Source organism: Lytechinus pictus, chromosome 17 (assembly GCF_037042905.1).
Source record: "Lytechinus pictus isolate F3 Inbred chromosome 17, Lp3.0, whole genome shotgun sequence".
NCBI lineage: Eukaryota > Metazoa > Echinodermata > Echinoidea > Temnopleuroida > Toxopneustidae > Lytechinus > Lytechinus pictus.
The window spans coordinates 23,580,317-23,602,413 of NC_087261.1; the positions used below are offsets into that span (position 1 = coordinate 23,580,317).

A 22,097-nucleotide genomic window follows, 5' to 3' on the forward strand; every position below is an offset into this window, starting at 1 on the left:
TTATTCCGAAGGTTCGGATATTCCGAAGGTTCGTTATTCCAAAGGTTCGTAATTCCGAAGGTTCGTTAATCCGAAAACGAAATGAGGTTCGTAATTCTGAAGGTTCGTTAGCCCGAAAACTAAATGATTAATGAACCTTATTTCGTTTTCGGACTAACGAACCTTCGGATCAACGAAACTTATTTCGTTTTCGGATTAAGGAACCTTCGGAACAACGAACCTTATTTCGTTTTCGGATTAACGAACCTTCGGAACATCGAACCTTATTTCGTTTTCGGATTATCGAACCTTCGGAATAACGCCACAAATGTTCGGATTAACGATCCCTTTTACCTTTTCGGATTAACGAACATCGAGGTATCGGCAATTTACGTGTTTCGGAATTACGAACCCTCGGAATAAAGAACCTTCGGAATTACGAACCTTCGGAATTACGAAGTGTAACCATTTTTTCGACCAATTTCAAAGTGGCTTCCACAAAATGTTGCATTTTAATCCATATTTCCGATTGTAAGCATTGTAGAAGATTAATTCATTTTCAGGAAAGGAAATTGATTATGATGTGTGGCATTTTAAATGCATCTTTAGACAAAAATAGCAAATGATTTTGATTGGCCGCCATCTTGAAACCATGAAAATGGACATTTCGTTTATAACAGTTGCAATTAGGTTTTGTATGAACCAAACATATAAGAGTATTCATATATGATTTTAATTTTGTAGCCATCGTTTTAAATCACTTTGCTATCTGAAATTAATTCCAGCCTGCATGTCTACACATCCATGCAGAGTTGACGGATTCTGATAGAACATGATAATCAATAAAGAAATATTATGGGACAAGAACACCACCTTGAGGTACACCACAGAGACTTCTATTTTTGCAAAAACCTTCAGGGGGTGCCTTATTTCTATTTTTTTTGCTAACATGGAAAACATTATGCTATCTACAGTACATATTGTTGCACTTTGTTTATTTTTTGTTGCGATGCCCCTTCACGGTAATTTTTTTTTATTTAGCACAACGCAGTTTAATACATGAATCTTACTATAGTTGTTAAAACAGCTTAAACAAGTGTTTAAAATCTTTAAATACCCACATTTAATTGTCAATACTTCATTCTTACTTTTTTGATGAATTTAACATGCTTGTTTCAACCGTTAAATAACTGCTGTAAGGTGAATATAACAAACAGCGTTGTAAAATCTTTATACAACGTTTTTACTGTGTGTAATGGCTACTTTTGAAGAACTTGGGTCCTGCTTACTTGTTGCCACTTTTGTCCTGTTTTAGGTTTGTGTCTGTGATCTTCGTTTGTACGTTGATATCGTAATCAGAACTACTCAGTCGATTGACATCTGCATTCCAAAGATCTTGTGCGAGGGAGCTCAGTTCTGACTCCGAAAGCCCAACAGCTCCTTAAAGTGGGGGGAAATATTTAAAAGCTTATTGTCTCTAATACATGTAGTAGCCCATATACATCTATATAATATAATTATATTTCTTCATTTTTCTCCTCCAAGAATGTAAATAAAAAGAGAGGATTGACAACGGCTTTGATGTGTTTCATCATTGCTGAATCTTATTTTGTTACAGAGGAGACATGTTTACAAACTTTCATGGAAATATTAAATGATCATGATTTCATTTTTTATGTAAGAACAGCGAAAGAGTTGTATATTCAAGGACTGCATGCATGAACTGTTTTAACAAAATATATGTACTTAGCTTTGAAATTATTCAATTAAATTAAATTCAATATTTATTCAATTCCTATAAAACATACATATTTCATACAATTTAAAATTTAGCAAAATTTAAACATAATAGATCAAATATAAGATTAAAAAAGAGCACATCAGTATTGGAAAAGGGTGGTCATAAAAAAAGAATAAACATATTTTCTATTTATTTTATTATCAGATTTTGCGAACTTATTTTATTTATCCAGATGTCATAATTTTCAGACTAGAGCGCTCTTTGAACTCTCTTATGAAGCATTATTGTCTCTACTCTATTACCAACTGATTTTCTATTTGATCTTTCAGTCAAAACACCTAAAAACTCCGTCGAATTTAGATCTTTGTAAATTCCGCAGTCTGGTTACGACCATGACATCCTGTTTTAAAAGTTTAAAGATGAACGTGTAGTGGTCATTTGATTTTTTTGCGCCAATTTTCATTTTTTGAAAGAATTCTAATTGACATATAGCGCCCTCTCTCGGTAATGTTTTTTTCATTAAAATAATCCATTTGACATGTTTGAACATTCAAATTCAAATTCAAATTCAAATTTATTTATTTCACTTCCATCAAACAAAAACAAATTGTATACCATATATAAACATAAATATTTGTATCCGTTGCAAACAAAATTAATGATACATATGTTGTGAAAAAAAACACTTAGACAATTTGAGCAACACATTGTAGGTTTTAAATATGTATACTATTTTTCAATATAAATTAAATTAAGATGGAAATGGAGGGACCCACTAAAAAGCAATGCTTGTACAATGTGGGCCCCTCAAGAAATAGATAACACAACAAATAACAAAATAACAAAGTATAAATACAGATAATCAAATGAGAAAAGAATGAATAAATGAGAGGGAATAAATACAAAGTTATCAAAAATATATAGTTTGGTAAAGGACAAAACAACCCGTCCTAAAAATATCTACCCTTCCCACCCCCCCCCCCAAAAAAAGAGAAGAAAAAAAGGGGAGAATGCCCTGAGAAGATGGATGGGTGCTGCTGTACGTAGATAGAACACATGCCGTCGTGGACTCAAGCAAACTGGATTCAATGATGTGTATAAAAGGAAAAAAAATATATAAAATAACCTGGAAAGAATATAATGCACGAAAAATGTGATTGATGCCGTTAAACAAATAACCGGTATATAGGAAGGCGGATAAGCGGACAGGAGAGGAGAAAACAGAGGAGAGGATAGACACAATAATGAGCACATCTGAGAAGGACTTGTGTCAGATTTTTTTTTTTTTAATAAAAAAAGGATAATAATTATTTTATGTTTCAATTGTAGTTTAAAATACTAATGATGACTTGACAGAGATGATGAATTAAACTTGATTTGGGAGTATAGATATACATTCTCATTGCAATTTGTATTTTAATTGGATATCAGAGAGACAACCACACATTTTCAGGGAAAATTATGCTTCACAAGGGGTTTTATATAAAGAAGAAATGAATACGCAGATATTTTTTATGATAGGGCACCGAATCAAAATACTTTTGCTGTAAAGTCGATGAATCGATCCAGGGAGTCCAAATAAAAATATATTTTCATTTCATGTCATTCACATTAGTATGGTTTACGGACACATACATTAAAAAAATATATAGTAATACATTGGAATAATGACATGCACTTTTGGGGAATTTTCCAAAATTAAAGATCAGCTTTAAGCATGTTAAGAGAACATAACAAAATCCTATTATCAATTAAAAGTTGAATGAAAAGAGGTCAAACCTTTGCATCTGCTGAAATAATCTAGGCAACAGTCCTGATACCTCACACATGCGCTGTTACATTGACAGTCATAATTGGAGTTATTGTTACCACATCGACCTGAGCAGGAGTCGGCGTCTGTGTGCAAAATTAATAAACAAATATATAAAACTACATACATCTTTATTATCATATCGGGCCAATTCAAATATGATAATATTTAATCCTTATGGAAAGGTCATTCACGTACTTAAAATAAAGCACCGTTGCATTCATACAAGCATCATTTACAATGACAAGGAATAGTATTGGTCACAGAATAGTACCGTGAGGTACCCCGCCATTGTTGGTCATATAATGGACATGATATATGTTACTTTACAAATAGCTTTCGCGTTTCTAAGAAACTGATCACCCATTCAATGAGGCCTGGCCTTAATTTTAAATCAGGGGAGGCGCCGGGCTATTTTTAATAAGAGGGACGGGGATGACCTAAATATGATTTCCTTAATTTGTTTCAAATGGACAGGGGTAATGTATTATCTTCATGACCAATAAAGACCTCTCTTTCTCCCCCCCCCCTTTATCTTTTTTTATTACTGGGAAATCATCGGGATACCCCCCCCCCTTCCTGCAGCGCCCATGGTCATTATAGGTAAGAAAATATATCGAAATGCTACTTAGTTATCCAGCGGAACGTGCATAACGTAAATGAAAATGAAACCCCAAATCTAATACAACATGATACCATTCATAAAAACAGGCAAATCAAGATTAATTCACTTATTAATACACTTGAAATAATATGCTTATACTTGTATTTTGTTTTTTATGTTATACAGGGCCCCCAAGTACTACAGTATTTGACTACTGATGGGGCTACCATGTTTAACTAATACGTAATGAATAAATATATATATACACATATATGAATAAGTAAATAAATAAATGAATAAATAAATAAATGAATAGGTAAATAAATGAATAAATAAAAAAATAAATAAATGAAAACATAAATAAAAACATAAATAAATAAATACCCCAATTCGATTATCCAGTATGGAGCACCAACTTTTCAAAGTGGGGCTTCGTCAGGTTTTTTTTTCTTTTGTGTTTTCCAAATTGGCAAATTTAGCTAGTGAGAACGAATCGCTCGCTAATTTGCCAATTTAGAAATCGTAAATAACTTATAAGGGTGCAAAATTTATCATTAGAATTCCTCAAATCGTATTTTGAACTATAAGATAATATTCAACACAATTCGAACAATATTTTAGGAGTTTTATGTATTATTTGTATCTATAATAGGCAAACAACAACTAGTATTGTATGTAGCTGACGTCACCTTTAAAACTATCCGCGCGAAAATGGAAATAATTTAGAAATATTAAATAAGGGTGAAATTTATCATTAAAATTCATCGAATCATATTTTGAACTATAATATAATATTTAAAACAATTCGAACAATATTTATAGGAGTTTTAATGTGCATGCATGTACATGTATTTGATTTATTAAATAGGCAAACAACAACTTGTAGTTCGTCGCTGACGTCACATTTCAAACAATTCCCGCGAAAATGGAAATAATTTGAAAATCGTACATAATGGTGTAAAATTTATCATTAAAAAATCATCAAATCTTTTTTTAAAATTATAATATTTAACACAATTCGAACAATATTTTTAGAAGTTTTATGTGCATGCATGTACATGTATTTGATTTATTACTGGTATCTATTATTGGTTTCATTTTCCTAATCGGATCCGGGGGGGGGGGGGGTCCCAGCCGACCCGTGCCCACCCCCCGTATTGTTCAGCACTACGTCAATTTTATGTGTACATTTTTTTTACAAAAGATACGCCCTATCAGCTGACCGGGGTTACGATAGCATTTTGTGAAATGGCCCTAATCCGACTGTGGTCAAGATGGTCATTTTTTTTAAACAAAAATAGTCAATATGGTTTAAGAGCGGTAAGCTAATTTTCCCAACGCGAGGACATCATTAAATATGTGACCATTGTAAACTCTTGCAAGGTTTTAATCAATTGGCCAAAACACTCTTAACACTCTGCAGGCTAGAAATATTATCTTTTAGAATCTTTGTATTACTCAGCTGATTTCCACTTATAATACTTAATGAACTTTCTTTTACTTATCTTCTCAAGCAAAAGAGGGTTCAGAAAAAAAACTATTGAATCCAAAAACGGCTCACTCTATTATGATGCTGACATAATGATTTTCATTGTGATGATAGGATACTTTTCAATATACACCCTTTCCAAAATATAGATAAAACTATTAAAATGATTATCATGTTTAATATCTTTCAAAAGATATTGGCCTTATTTAATCTTGATTTAAGAATACTTTTTTTTTAATGAATGTCCTACTATGCCGGTATATGATCTATATATGCTCTCCATTTTAATAAATTCATCATGCGTAATTATGATTACATCGAATCAAAATCAACATAAAAATTAATCATGGCATTTAAGTAGAGCTTAAACTCAAACCATTTGTCCATTTATGATCCTCTTCGTTATGAACCAGCCTTTCTCTGCACATACAAAATGTTAAAATTCTGAAATTTAAGAATAAAACACCAATTTTTTTTACAAATTGTTGTTGAAAAGCGCCTTGAGCACTCTAGACCGTGGATTTGAAAGATAAGTCCAATATCGTATTATTATCAAAGACTCTGATTGGAACACCATTTTTTTCTAGAGTAATCATAAGTTTTATAATTTTACCTAGAGATCTAATAGTATCATTCTAGCGTAGCTTCATGATATCGTATAGTATCCTATTCTAATCATCATATGACAAGCAGATTGAGATTCGAACTGATCGCTGTAAAAAAAATAATACTATTGCAAAAGTATCATATCAGTCAGGGAACTAATCTAATAAACTGCATGTTGTTTTTTCAATCGTTCTCTATCATGTCTATTCACAAAAAAAAATGCAATTATGTAAATCACGGATGATTTAGCATTTTGAATCTCTTCACTGGATCATTTAGACCTTTCAAATTTTTCATTCATTTGTTAAGATTAACAACAGTTGCAACAATATTGAGGTATACTATTTGAACATGTTCATAGGGCCAGCGTCAAAGCCGTTAATACGTTCGCAGAATCTCAATATTAGGAAATATTAAATTGTCAACCAAGTCAAAGAATGTCTATCATAGCTTCACTTACAAGTCCCCAAAGCAGATGCCAATAGGCACAGAGCAAGGATTTCCCCTGTCTTCATGGCGATGCATGTGACGCTAATTGCTCGTCTACTTATGAAAGCAATATGATATCTTTGTGAAATAAGACAACTATATATTGTTCTTTAGTCTCTGGGTTCGTTGAGATAGGGCAGGGTTGCACCAACAGGGGCCGTTTAGGAGGAATGTTCGAACGGACCCCTTCCTCCTTTTTTATGGCTTGTCGAAATATTTTTCTTTGAGTTTGTAATTTTTTTGATTTATAGCCTTTTAATTCTGTAGGAGAATAATTGTAATTAGGAGCATCCTTGACATTGCCCCTCCCCCACCCCCATAACAACCATGTATATGAGCCTGTATGGGACATACAGGGGTAGCACGTACGTACAGACCATGTGACCTCCATGGGGAGGGGGGGGGGGTACGTGCGTGGCATATAGTCGATTAGGTGGTGGATCCAGGTGGGCGTTCAAGGAACTCGCGCCAAGGGAAGGGGACAAGGGACTATACAACTATTAACAAAAACAAGCAAAATATTTGTTTATACAATTGCACTCGTTAAGTCTAAAGAACGTTCTCTTTCAAGGGGGAGGGGGCAATAACCAACGCCATTCTGGAAGGAAACACTCTCCGTTAAAATTAATAACAACTAATCAAGATATTAAAAAAAATCCCGGGGAACTCTACCCCCTGCCCCCCTTGAGTTATGTTAAAAAAACACCTTACATTTGGTAGACATGTGAAGGATTGTGTTGCAAGAAGCGTGGAAATCACTTGAGGAAAAATGCATCTTATCATATTTTTACTATAATTATGATAATCATATCTTAGATAAACAAGCTGCATATCTGGCGTCAATACAAAACACCTGTCAATTTCATTTAGAATTCTTGCATATGCAAGTGATTCGAGATTCAAGACATTCAATTGTCTGTGTGAAATACAAAAAATCATCCTCCATTTTATTCAACAAAATACATGATACAAAAGCTGATCAATATATGAATACATCTTTTAACATAAATATAAGCACATTAGCACATGTAGGAAATACTTAATTACAGTATATACAACGTAGCAAACATTTAATTTATTATGAGTGAGTCTCGGGAGTGAGTTTATGTAGGGGAGGGGGACTCTGCCTAGCTGGCTTGCATGAAAATATTGTGCAAATGGGGTGTTAATCTTTACTTTGTTTTTTCACTGAACTGTATAGTCTACTAGGTAGCAGCAGTTACACTGAAATAATCGGTTAATAGGTCTATTTTAATTCCATACTGTAAGTTTGACAAAATGGAGCGCTGAACGCCCCCTGGCTTCAATCGCTAACCTTTGTGTCACGGGAGCCAGGGGAGCGTTTCATCAATATTTTCATCCGACAAGTTGTCAGATCTGACATCTTTCCATGATAAAACGTCCGACAAGTCCTTTCATGAAACGCCCCCTGGTGCGTTTCTTCAATGGGGGGGGGGGGGCAGTACGGTGAGCCGGCAGTACTCACCCCCTCCCCAATCAGGGTAAGAGGAAGAATCAAACCATACCATGTATACGCGATCATGTATGGATTTATTTCAATTTGGCATGAAAAATCTAAATTGTTTTCAAAAGGCCTTTGCAAAATTCTTTAGTATATTTCGCAAAAATCCACCCCATCGATCCGCACCTTCACTGATATAGGCAGGGGTAGAGCGGGGTGGTGGGATCGAGAGGTGACATGATTTTATTTATTTAACTAGCTCAAATTTTGATATCCTCATGAGTAATGCTTCCAACAGCTTCACCCCCTCTTCGCTCTTTTTTTCTGCGTAAGAAAATAATAGTTTGCCAAAAGGGAGATCCATTTTCTGTATTTCTTACGATTATTTGCACAGGATCTGCCCTTGAAATTCATGCATCATGCATAATGGTAAGTGTCTAAAAGCCTATATAGTTGGCGATCAATTTGAAATACATGTAGCCACTATATAAGGGAGTCCTCCTGAATTTTCGGTTGAAAAGCACTGCCGGGTAGGAAACGCGTAATGACGTGAAGCTAAACAAAACACAAGCTGAAAGTAACAAAAGATAATCATAGAACCCCGGGGGGGGGGGGGGCACTTACATTGACGAGTGGATACCATGCGCGACCAAAAAAACACGTAAAAAGGATGTCTTTTTCAAGATAGGGCACGTTACGTACGTAACGTGATAAGGGTGTCAAAAACACAAAAATATTAAAAAAAGGGTATCTATTTCACTCGGAAAAATATACGTGTTTTGGGTCAAATATGCGGGGATGATAAAACAAAATCAAAATGTTTTATAAAGGATGTCCTTTTTGCCCCAACACTACGTGTTTAGAGTCCGATTTGCGCGAGGTGTGGAAGGTGGGGCCGTACTAAACCAAATGGTGTCTAAAGGTAAAACCGACGACCGTGGGACGCGTGACATAACAATAAAATATCTCTGTACTTGTTTAGGGGTTCATTTCAGGGAATACTTGCTAAGAGTATCGTTTTGTTTCCAATACTTGTTAAGGGGTGCATTTTCAGAATATGGAAAATACATCGCTGTACTTGTTTAGGGGCTCAGTTCTGGGAATACTTGCCAATAGTATTTGTTTCCAATACTTGTTAAGGGTAGGGTTTCACACGCCAATACTTGTTAAGGGGTGCATTTTCAGAATATGGAAAATACGTGTTTAGGGTGCTTTTCAAGACCCCGTGGTCGCGCATGGTATCCACTCGTCAATGGAAGTGGCCCCCCCGGGCATAGAACCCATAGAACGGACAAATGAAAATGAATGGAAAAGTAAAGAATACTAGGCCTACGAAAAGTGAGTGAAGAAAATAATGAAAAATATAATTTAGATCTATAATGAGATAGTCAGAGCAGAAACAAAATGATAAAAACATAAATAAATAGCATTGATGTCATAAGAAACAAAATTATCAGATCTATAACTGCTAGCCCCCCCCCTAAAAGAAATGAAGAAGAAGGTTCTATGGAATGCAAAATATTTCACACATAGCTGGCGCTCCATAGACACACAAGAAATTCACATCGTTAACGTTCATAAAATAAAAAGTGGACACGGACTTGATTGATTTTCATTTTTGATGGTTAAATGCATTTGTTAACTTTAAAATGAGCAACCCACGATACGGGGGTAGGTCCGACATCAGTGCTAAAGTAAAACTTGGACTGTCAAATGGTTCCCTGGATAGTAGAGCCAGCAAAGAACATGGCGGAGGACTGAATAAGGTAAGGAGGAAGTTGACGGAAAAATAATTTGCAGAATGCGAACGGGAAAATGCATTGCCCCCTCGCCGTCGCGCCTGGCGGGGCTGCATTGCACTGCACTGAGTGACTGGGGCTCTGCTATTGACGTACTTGGATACAGTGTATTTTGGAACCAGATATGAATAACATATGTTGCGTTTGGTGAGCTGAAAGGGGGCTATTATAGTATGTGTAGGGTGTAGAATTTGTGGCGCACATGGGGTGGGGGTGATGGTTTTGAACACGTCCAAATACTTTATGCGTGGATATCTTAATTCTTATTATCAATCATATTAATAGGGTGTCTGGAGAAAAAAATTATTTTTCTTATTTCAAGAAAATATCACATTTTCTTTGTGAATTTGAAGAGAAATGACCTTCAGACTGACAGAAATGTAACATTTTTGAAAAAAATCCAATTATTGGCTGCAAAAAAGAAGAATGAAATTGGGTAAATTTTCAGCATTTCTCTGCCATAGACTGTGTAGTTAAGAAATGGACACACACAAATCCAAATTTTTAGCTTCCGAGAGCTGTTATAAATTTATTATTAATGCCAAAAACTTGTCCATAAAGAGTCCAATAGGATTTTTTATGCTCTATCTGATGGTATGATTTTTATAAAGATTTGGAAACCAGATCACAATGAAAAATTGCGACAAAGTGAAAAAAATTGTGCAAAACAGAAATTTCATTTTCCCATAGAAAACGCATGGAGAAATGGCAATTTCAACACACACAAAAATAAGGGTTTGCAATTTATCTCTAAATCCTTATTTAAAATGATCATATAAACTTGTCCTTACTGTCAGAAGAAGCCCCTGAATTTTCTCTTTCCATACATGCCAAACACAAGTTAATAATCAATTCAGATCACATTTTTCTAGTAGCCTGAACTTCCCCGAAAAAATGTGCCATATTTTCCCCTAAATTAGCCTGTTTTATGCTGACACTTTTCAGTGTGGCTTCAGACACCCTAATATTAAAGATGTCAATGACAATGGATACAAAGGCTTTTTGGGTTTTTTTTTGTGTTCAAATTGTGCTTATTTCATGGATTGTATTGTGGTTGATAATGGGCGTTTTTTAGAGAGAGGTAGTGGTTTGAAGCTTTGTTAGCAGAGGATAAGATCAGGTTTCACTGCCCATGTTAATCATTAATTAAAGAGCAGAGAACGTTTGGCTGGAAAAAGGACAGTTGTTGATCAAAAAATTTGGGTGGTGAGACTCGAGAGGATGCATTGCCCATACAGGGAATACATCCTCTCACCTTGTGTTTTTTTAGATTGGAAGTGAAAGTTGGGGTAGTTAGTGTACTCACTTTAGTTGGAGATGTTTATCAGTAGAGGCGCATGGCCAATATGGGAGACTCTCTCCAATAGCACCCAAGGGTTCATTACATGCCGCCGGGCACAGAAAAATCAAGCCATAGAAGTCGTGTGTTGTGGACCCAAGAAGTGAGATCCCAGCACGCGCGACCCACTAGTTAGAAATCCACTGCCAAACGCGGTTCGTGGTGCGAGGTTAGTACTAACCTCGCAATACGTGTGAGTGCTCCAATAGTGGAGACAATCTCCCACATTGGAGACTTACTTTGCTAAAGGACAAAAGAAACAACACCAACAAAAGCATTTGTCTCACTGAGGTCTGAAGCCCATTTGTTTTGTGTGTGATTGACAACAAAAATCCTGATCAAAACAAAAGTAGACGGTGAATATTTAAAGTAGACGGTGTAAAGGGGTAATTTTTCATGAGGAATCTGCTTATCACATTTTTATTTGCCGCCGAGGTAATCCTTTTGCAGCAAATGTAAACAAAGGAAATTGGACTCCAAAACTGGAGACTGTCTCTGAAATTGGATACCCAAATTCTTTACAAAAGTCTCTGATATTGGAGATAATCTCCCACATTGGAGACAGTCTCCAATATTGGCCGTGCGCCTTTACTGTTTATGTGTGGATGTGTCCGAAGTCCTACCCTGCCTGCTAAGTGCTAAGTTAGTGGTGGGCGCATGGGCGAGGATCGGCCGAGGCAGTTGCGCGCGCCTGCCCAATCGCTTAGCCCTAGCTTAAACAAATTCCAATCTTATTAACTAGAAACTTTCACTACAGGATGATTTTTGACCGCTTTTTCTGGTAGTGATATCAGATTTTAACGATATTAGGTACTTTTTGAGATATACGACCGTCCACGAAATATGGTCCCGCGCGAAGTAAGGTCACACGACCATACTTTTCACTTACCCATCACCCTGAATAATACGGCGAACAATGTCAATGATGACCCACTTATGCGATATGCAGTATACGTACGTGTGCACATACCGTATGTGATGCACTTAATATCGCTGCGTTTTCTTTTCCGAATATTTCCGAATAAAAAACGTGTACGATGATCAAAACGAACAAGATAATTATCAAATCGGAAAGTACCCGAGAGCAACAAAACCTCTGTACCCGGGGGACGTTGTTTACACTGTGAGAAAACCTACTAAAAACAACAACGCCTGAGTATTCATTGAAAATAAAGAATAATAATTTGGTTGCTATTGATACCCATTCTTTTGTACGCACAGATACATGTATCGCCCAACGATGAAACTTAAACCGGCTTTACGAGTTTTCTTGGACAATCATGTTGTGCATCTTTGAAAGGAAGTGGCTCCCCCCGAACGTATTATGGTACAGGGGTAAAAAAAACGTGACATATAATAAAAAAACGTATTTTTCTTTGTAATCAGTTTCAACTTTTTTAATTTTAAGTCAGTGGTATGTAAGTTAAACCATTAAGTGTTGTATCCATGTATTTCCCCCAAAAAATGAAAAATGCCATCATAAAAAACGAGCGTTATTTAGTGACGACAAAGATTCTGGTAACGAAAGTATATGAAATGTTCATGTGAAGAGCGCCGCACACGGCGTTCCAGGAACAGAGCGTCTAGACCAAAAACCTCTTCACTCAGTCTCGTACAATAAGGTGGTTCTGGCTCTGCTGAACTGCCATGTCGTTGGATAGACTGATGTATCCGCTATTTCAGAGGAGTTTTTTAATTAGACTAATAGTAGACTAATTCTGAGTCGGACGAATGCTGGAAAATGTTAAATTTATAAATTATGACAAACATTTAGGATTCAGGATCAATAATTACGTTTTTGAAAAGAATTGGGCTATACATGTAAGGAACTACAAATAGATCTACATGTAGATCTAGATTAGATCACTATCAGGCTCATCTTCAAGACTTCATCTTTCTTTAACTTTTATGTCTGTTACTAACTTAGTGTTTCTGGGTTTTGTATAAAGCCAAATTTGTTAAATGCTCAATTCTTTTTGATTTTTATATGATGATCATCTTAGACTAAAGTTATAATTTGAAATGTGATCTCTTTTCATAAGTTTGGTTTTAATTAATTATCAATGATCTTCCAAGCTGTCTTGAATATATTCTATTTCTATTATACTTTTTTTACCTTGTAATTGTTTCTAATTTTGAATGAAACAAAATGAAGTTGAATTGGATGTCTGCCATTGGGCTTGTAGTGATAGAGGTTCGACCGATGCTTAAGTACAGCGTCTTTGGAGAAAAGGGTGCGCTAGCACACCCTCGATTACTGCTTAACTCCCCCTTTCAATGGGCGAAATTTCGAAAAGGGGTGCAAATCATCAATTGGCTAGCTACACATGCATGTAAAACATTTACAACTACTCACCAACTTCGATCTCTGTCCCGTCATCGTCATCATCTTTGCTGGAAGTGGAATGAGTAACTTTACTCATTCCTGTTTCAGCAGAGGACTTGTCTTTAATAGGAGGATGAACACCCCAAATAAAAAAAAAAGTGTTGATAGACTCCGAACGGACAGATTTCAGCTGTCAATCATCATTTACCGGTATGCCTTATTGTCTACATTAATGTAGATCTGACCCTCCAACAGCGAGAACCCAACAGTAAATGTGTAACAGAACTAAAAGAAGGACATGTGATACAGTACCAGCTTGCAATTTTTGTTCCTTTTAGATCCATCACATGTAGATCTATGTAATTATTGTTAGCAAGACGGAATAGTCCAGAGGAACTAATGACAAAACAGCTCGACTAAAGGCAGCTTTTGGTCTAGCCAGGCAAGTGCAGATGCAGTCAGTTGCCTTTGCACCAGCAGTTGAACCTTTGAATAGCGTTTATGGGTGATACTGATTCTGTAAAATGACCAACCTATTTGTATGTCCGACCTCCCCGTTTTTCTCCAGTCTTCACTTTATAAACTGACCAATCCATGGTCATTTGAGAACATTACAGACTGTCATAAGAACCAGAAATCAGAGACAGAAAATTTCCTGAAGGTCTCACATACAGGGGTAAGATTTTATGGAATTGCCCTTATTTGAGCCTCGCTCAATCTCGGCTGTTAGTGTTAACCCCAAGTCCAGTTTACATCTTTTTTTTTTCTCACCATTCTGCAGAAGTCGAGCAGAGTGAAGAAGTCTGTGTACCTATGGACGCCCACCGATGTCCGATCCTGGCTACAGAAAAAGCACAGAGATTATTTCGAACGGTACTACTCTCTCTTTCTAGAGCACGATATATCAGGTAAGTAACAATGAAGTATTTGGCCAGCATCCCGTCAGAGTTGCGATTGATCCGATCAACCACAACTATGGATTGGTAGCAATGTCAACATCTAAAATGCAAATTTGTTGAAAATATTTTCTACAAGTAGATATGATTAAGTACTTGCTGGATGTCTATAGATTATTATCGTTGCTGTAGTTTCTATGAATCTATGTATACCATGAAATCAAGCACTTTTAATACTCTGCATTTTTAAGCCTTAAATTTCATAGGCCAATTTCTTGTGTAGGGCATATTGATATCATCAGTTGGGAAAAATAAAAAAAGGGCACCCAAAATATCCCAGGCCAAAGAGAGCAAATGAAGGCTAATCAAAAGAGCACCCCCCAGCCATGGCATTGGATTGCTACATGCCCTGATTACTTGGATGTATTTCATCTTATGGAATCAGTTCACAAAAATAATGCAAATCATAACTTCATGTCATTATTTTCATTTAAAAAACGTGTCTATCTAGTGTAATTTACACATGTCCAACTCTTATCAATTTGTTGCTCTTCTGTCCCTTCAATAAGTTGTAAGTTGATAATGAACTAAAGAAACATAAAATGTGTAGCTGCTCAGTACTTTTTCATTTCATTTTTCCTTTGCAGGTCGAGCTTTGGTAAGACTGAATGAATTGAAGCTGGAAAGGATGGGAATAGAAAATAAAGAACATCGGTAAGCAAGCAGTATGAACTTTGCATTATATACATACTGTACTTGAGGGGCTAGCTTATTCCAAAGGGAAGGGGCAATTGAAGAAAAAGCATGGTCACCGTTCATTGTTAAGTTAAATGCATGTTTTCATATTCACCCTTTGTTTTCTGGGGAGCGTTCCATGAAAGGACTTGTCGGACGTTTTATCGAACAAGTCTAATTTTATCCGTCAGTTACCATAGTAACAGTGCTTCTCAGCCAATAAACATAAAGGGAAGTTGTCAGATTTGACAAATGGTCGGACGAAAATGGTGATGTCATGCTCCCCTGCGGAGCGTTTCATGAAAGGACTTGTCGGACGTTTTATCCGACAAGTCCCATTTTATCCTACAGTTACCATAGTAACAGTACCTCTCAGCCAATCAACATCAGAGAAAGATGTCAGATCTGACAACTTGTCGGATGAAAATGTTGATTAAACACTTCCTTGGTCTGTTCTCTGAGAGGAACACAGTACATTTCCTGCAGAGCGTTGTGGCCCAGTGGATTAGTCTTCTGACTTTGAAACAGGGTAGTGGGTTTGAATCCCAGCAATGGCACAATTACTTCAGCAAGAAATTCATCCACATTGTGCTGCACTCAACCCAGGTGAGGTGAATGGGTACCCAGCAGGATTAATTCCTTGAATGCACTGAGCGCTGAAAGGCAGCTTGAGCTATAGCCGGGGTAATAATAATGATAAACAATGCGCCTTGGAATAGAATATCTCTAGATAGATAGCGTTATATAAATGCCTATTATTATTATTTTTATTCCTGAACCCAATTTGTCTCCCTGATGTGTTGCATTTATTTCCTGAGAAAACAGAACTTCATGTTTTTGTATGACATTGCATCTTCAGAGCACTTCCATTGAAGAGGAAACCTGTTTAAATATACTTTTACTATTAATTACAGTTCTATATTATAAACGTAAAAAGAATTTGAAAACTTAAATGGTTGTTTTCATTTTCCCTCCAACATTGGTTCCCAAATTATATCAAATTTAATCTTTATACTCCTAGCTCTTGATATTCTGTTCATGTTATTTTTATTTTTTTTAAATTCTTTTGCATTTTCATTGCATACAGAATCGACCTTCACGAGCAAATCCTCAAACTTCGCATCAAGCACGAACAGAATGAACTGCGGCTGTTGCGGAAAACTGATGTCGTGGTCAACAAAGAATGAGCAGGACAAGATGGAAATTTCTGAGAGGAAATGTGTTATATTCTTTCCCCACTTTGTAACATCAATGATGGCTAAGTAAGGTCAGAACAAACGTGAGACTTCTACAGAAGACTGTTGAGGTGGTTTGCAAGGAATGAAGAAGAAGAAATTTCTGAGAGAAAATCTCTTTTCTTTATTGTTATTAAAGACCTATTCTCAACTGTCAAAGGACTTCTACCCCAAAGTGTTTGTTGTGGAATAACGAGGAATGAGGAAGGAAGATGCAAATATTTGAATGAAAATCGATGCATGATCGAAGCATGAGGAAATCATTTTGCCCTGCACCTTTCTTCCTTGGACTTTGGTGATACTGTGCTCAAACACCACTCAAACGAACGTCTTTGTGGAATCGTTGCGGTAATCAAGGAATGGGCAAGACACAATTTTTCTGCAGACGTTTTGCTACAAACTCAAGAGGTCGTATCAATATGTGGAAAAATATATAAGTGGGACTGAGCCTGAGCATGAAATAATCTTTTAAACCACTCGACTTGCAAATAGGCTGGTATACTGTGAATGTCTCGTACCTTATTGCAGAAGAGCCAAGGTTCGAAATAGACTCTTGCCATTTTTTTTCCTTGATATTTGGTGACATTTGGTGCTTATTCCATCAATGAACAAGTCACATTAGTATCAAACAATGTTTATTTGAAATAGATAATAAATAATAAATATCCACAGTCAGTTTTAAGTACAAGCGGGTGATAACGCTTTTCTTGTGCAAGCATTGATCCTAAAAATTGCGAGTAGACCTCAAACTTGTGACAGGAAAGTTAATTAGCATCCCTTCTTTCTCACTTTGAAGAAACTTCTCAACATTAACAAGCAAAGTACTGTATAGAATGTACATGTAAAGCTTTTTAAGAAAACTGCTATTAAGAATGTAGAGTGACCAGGACTGAATAGCTTTAGATGTTACGAGGAAATACAGTAGTCAGCAAACTTTTAAGAGAGTCTGTTTGTGCGTAAAAGAAATATATTTATTGATCAGGGGATCGCTCAATATGAGATCCAGTGCAATGTCTGATCCAAGGGGGGGGGGGGACATTTTCCTTTTGAAAGTCGCAGCAATTTTTCTTAATGGGAATACTTCGTAGATAACACAATTACAAACATTTTTTTTGGGGGGGGGGGCTTGTCAAATCTTACGCAGGGCAAATTTGCCTCCATGTTTTATGACAACTTTTTTTTTTTTTGTTAATTGTCAAATTTATGTGGGGCAAATTGGCCTTCATTTTTTAGTGACCCTTTTTTTGCTTGTCAAATTTACCTTTGGATAATGTGCCCCCCCACCATTTGGAAAATCCTGGATCCGTCTCTGGTCGTGTGAATTACTCTACGTTTGTACTCGCATGAAAAGTGTTTTGGACTATCTGAGAATTTAGCCAGTAGCCACACAGGGGCGCACAGGAACCTGCAATCAGTGTTAGGTCGATTATTAGTCAATCAACATTTTATCATTAATTATGATTTACAATTGATTAATGTAGGTGCTTCTTGAAACAGGAAATTCCAATTTTCACTGTGTCAAACTCAATTTTGTTGTGAATGTTAACAAGCTTGTAAAATCAATTAATCACCCAAAATCAATCAATGTCTTACAACTAATTATGATTTGCAATTTGTTACCGTACATGTAGTAGGTGCCTCTTGAAATGGGAAATTCCATTTGCTCTGTGACAGACAAAGTTAATCTGTCTCTAATCTAATGAATTGTTTACAAGGTTGTACCATGGGGATCTGTGTAACATGTATCTATGTGCTTGTATTGCATTGAATGGCATATTTTACTATCTGAGAAGTTTAATAAGCAATGCAGAAAAATAGATGTAAGAAAATGCAATAATAAAAGGAGGGAGAAGGGTAGGAAGATGAGAAGTTTTGAGATGATAAAATATTATACAGGAATGGAGATTTTTTTAAAAAGACTGGTGTCTGATTGCCCCGGGGGGGGGGGGCACTTGACCAAAAAAGTAGGGTATGTGCCGCGGGCGAGACAAAAAACGGGGGCCTTGGAGCGGGCTTATTGTAAAAAGGAGGGTCTTCGGAACGGGCTTCGGAACGACAAATGTTTGTGAAAACCGGGGTCCTTGGAACGGGTCGCCTGCGTGTGATTGCGTATTCATCCCTATGGAACGGGCATACGTGCATGCAGCTATAGCCCGGCGGCACGGGCGCCTGGTGCGCTAGCGCAGATGCGATGGTCGGACAGCGCTCTGCGGCCGCTTTTCACCAAAACTGCGGCTCATTGTAACAGATCAATTCGGCCGGAACGGCGTAACAGAAAATATGCGAAGCTTTGGAGCAGATTTCTTTCTTCTTTTTTTCTCGATAAGAAGAAAATGCTATGCTTTGGAGCGGCTTTCTTTGTTCTTTTTCTCAATAAGACAAAAATGCTATGCCTTGGAACGGAAATTTGAGTGTAAAAATGGGGGTCCCCTCCGCGGCACATACCCACTATGCATTATATACTGAGTGCCCCCCCCCCGGGCTGATTGCCTTTGTGCATTATGTTTGTGCTCATTTCAGTGATTTTTCTAGTGATAGCATTAGCATTTGCATATAGGCTTAAATGTTGTTTTTATAAGCCAACTCCCTTAGAAGTACATGTACATGTAGAATTTGATATGATTCGGGTTAAATCTTTGTAAATAGACAAAATGTGTTATTGTATACTCTGAATAAAAATGAAGATGAAAGTGATATTTATTGTTATTTTTTAATGTCCATGTACATGTAAATGGTGTAAAATTCATGGGTTACAAACTAGAGTGAGATATTAAAAGAGGAGATTTTATGTAGAAAGCTAGTTTTATTTATTTATGTATTTTTATCAATTTATTTGTTTATTTATTATTACACACCGGTGTGTTGGCTCAGTTGGTAGAGCGTACGTCTCAAAACCAGGAGGCTGGGGGTTCAAACCCCGGCCGCGTCAGACCAAAAGACGGTAAAAGATGGGAGTTGCTGCTACATGTACCCTGTTTGGCTTTCAACGATTAAAGGGATAAAACCTTGTCGATCTGGCGCTGCACAGTGGCTGCCGGGCCCACGATCAATTGGGCAAAGCAAATATTCGGAGTATTTAATTTCATGTCTATTTCAAACAATAAAATATTGGTTTTTTTTTAATTATAATTATTAATTTTTTTATTCTTTTTTTTTTTTTTTTGGGGGGGGGGGGGGGGGCGGGGGAGAACAAATTAATCATGCATGATACCAAAGAGCGAGAGAAAGAGTGAGAGGTATCATACACATAATGTGTGGGGGGTGTTTGTGTGAGAGAGAGAGGGGGAGGGTTAAATTCCCCACTTAACACCCATTAAAAAGAACATGTACTGTTCCCTCAAAGTTCTGGGAGCTTGCCTTCTTTCGTATACGAATTTTAAAACTCCTTCTTGCCGTTCTCCTTGCTCATCACATTTCCTTTGGTTCAGTATTATTTTTCTAATAGAGGCCCCCCTCTATGTCTCTTGTCTTTGTCTGCCTCACTGATATAACATTTTTCTTATACCTGCTATTTACACATTTTATCTTTCTTTTTTTGCTACAGTCTTACAGGCGAAACCAACTCCTGACCGATTTAAAGGGGAAGTTCACCCTAGCAAAAGTTCATTTTAAAAAATAGCAGAAAAAATAATGAAATTTTTATCGTTTGATTTGTGACGTCATATGCGAGCAACCCTGGACTATACATATGAAATGGCATTTTCTCAGAAAATTGAAAAGGGTTTTTTACTTTATTTTCAGTCTATCAATACACAAATCATTCCACTCCCGTTTCTAACAAGAATAAGTCATCGCGTATACCATTAAACATTTGAAATGTATGCATTTTGTATGACATAACATATGGGGCAGCGGCTCGTCCATGACGTCACAAATCCAAAACTTAAAATTCTAATAACTTTCTTAAATTTTCCTCAAACCTTCACCAATATTTTAAAGATTTTTTCTGCTATTTTCACAACTAACTTTTCTTCAGGGTAAACTTTCTCTTTAAAGCTTTCACGTTATGCATACCACCGACCTGTTGTAGTCGGCTTTGTTGGTTCAACTGTTGCATCCCCCCAATGGGCGGAAATCACAGGGGGACGCGTCCCCCTACCCAAAACAGTTGGGGGGGGGGGGACACAATATCAAATGTCCCCCTACTATTTTTGGCCTTTTATGATAGAAAGAAATACATCATTCAAAATCGAAATAAAACATGTATTTTTGACGAGATGACCATACTTTTTGGGTGCTATCGTTTTTTTTTTGCTTATCAAATTTCTTTTGGTCGAAATGACCTTACATTTGGGGTGATAACCTTTTTTTTGCTTGTCAAATTTTCCAGTCCCTGGTCCCCCTACCTTTGGGGAGAGATTTTCATCCTTGCCCCCCCCCCCCTCTCTCTTTTCTCACCCCCATTCCTTTCTTGATTACCGTACCTCGAGTCGCTCTCTTTTCTCTCACAATCTCCCTCTCTCTCTCTCTCCTCACTGGCCATTCCCTCTCCCTTTCCCATTTTCAGTTATTGCCTAAACTTCACTTCTTTCCCAAGGCCTATCATCCAGATCTCTTGCTTACTACCACCACCAGGTCGTTTTCCTATATCGCCCACTTTCATGATATCTCTCCTTCTTTTACCTCACTCCGCATCCCCCCTCCCCATTTCTCTCCCAGGTCACCGTATCTTCCCTGCCCCCCCCCCATCACCAACCCCTTCTCTCTCTATCTTAACTCACTGTTCGAACTTCCCTTCTCTACACCCCCCCCCCTCTTTCACAAACCTCGAGATCTCTTCCCTACCACCACCATCAAGTCACTCTCCTCTCTTATGTCTCGCAATCTGTCTTCTTCTTTTAACTCACTCTCCATTAAGTTTCCTCCCTCTCCATTCCCCTTCCCGGTCACCCTATCCGCCTCATGTCCCCCCCCCCCACGCTGCATAGTACGGCCATAATCTGCTATCCTCTCCCCACACTCCTCTTATTTTAATTTACTGCTCAAACTATCAGTCTCCGCACCCAGGGGCCGTGGATTCGTGGGTGGGCACTTGCCCCCACCCCATTTCGCCTAGGGGATAAAATGCCCTCTTTTCAAACGAATAATGCCCTTTTCAAATGAAAAGTGCCCCTTTTCAAGATGAAATGTGCCCCTTTTTCAAAATGAAATACTTTTTTCTGAATTAATACATTTAGGTAATGAATAAAATAAAAATATGGCTCGCGCTTCGCAGTCACTTTAATTGTTTGGTAAAATACCAATCTTCTTCATGTTTACAAAAAGTGCGTAGAATGTCCAGTTTCCAGGTCGGAATATTAGCAATTTTCAGTTCGCTCTTTGCGCTAGCATTTTTTTTATGGATGAGATATGCATCCTATTCACGATTTACTACGTCTTAAACAGATGCCCTTTCAGGTCAGTATATGAAATATTTCAGCTCTTGCTTCACGCTCTCCTTATTCCTTTAGTTAGATACGTATCTTTTCCCGATAATGAAAAAATGCCAAGAATTTTTAAGTTTCATTATTTCTATGTCTAAATACATTAAATGTCAAAAAGCTTGATCTCGCGCTTTATGATCTCAACATATATGTAGGCCTTATGA

At 37.0% G+C, this 22,097-nt stretch overlaps 2 protein-coding genes across 3 annotated transcripts in view; one reads left to right on the forward strand and one right to left on the reverse strand.

Annotated features, from left to right (window-relative positions):
- Positions 1 to 6,932, reverse strand: part of LOC129280066 (uridylate-specific endoribonuclease-like) — a 12,489-nt gene extending 5,557 nt beyond the window's left edge. The window contains exons 1-3 of one of the 2 annotated variants that reach the window (XR_010296281.1): positions 6,690 to 6,774; positions 3,500 to 3,616; positions 1,269 to 1,419 (exon numbers count right to left, since the gene is read on the reverse strand). Coding sequence is in view for 1 of the 2 variants with exons in the window: in XM_064112286.1 (XP_063968356.1) it covers positions 1,269 to 1,419; positions 3,500 to 3,616; positions 6,690 to 6,744 (323 nt within the window). In the remaining variant the exon portion in view is untranslated. Of the gene's footprint in view, positions 1 to 1,268; positions 1,420 to 3,499; positions 3,617 to 6,689 lie in introns of both variants that reach the window. The other variant, XM_064112286.1, reaches the window with a different exon arrangement.
- Positions 6,933 to 9,705: 2,773 nt separating this feature from the next.
- LOC129279804 (protein aveugle-like) lies at positions 9,706 to 19,204 on the forward strand. The gene is made up of 4 exons (XM_054915862.2): positions 9,706 to 9,946; positions 14,426 to 14,552; positions 15,188 to 15,254; positions 16,363 to 19,204. The coding sequence occupies exons 1-4, from the start codon at positions 9,830 to 9,832 to the stop codon at positions 16,460 to 16,462; spliced, it is 411 nt and encodes a 136-aa protein (XP_054771837.2). The 5' UTR covers positions 9,706 to 9,829; the 3' UTR covers positions 16,463 to 19,204.
- The last annotated feature ends 2,893 nt before the right edge of the window (positions 19,205 to 22,097 follow it).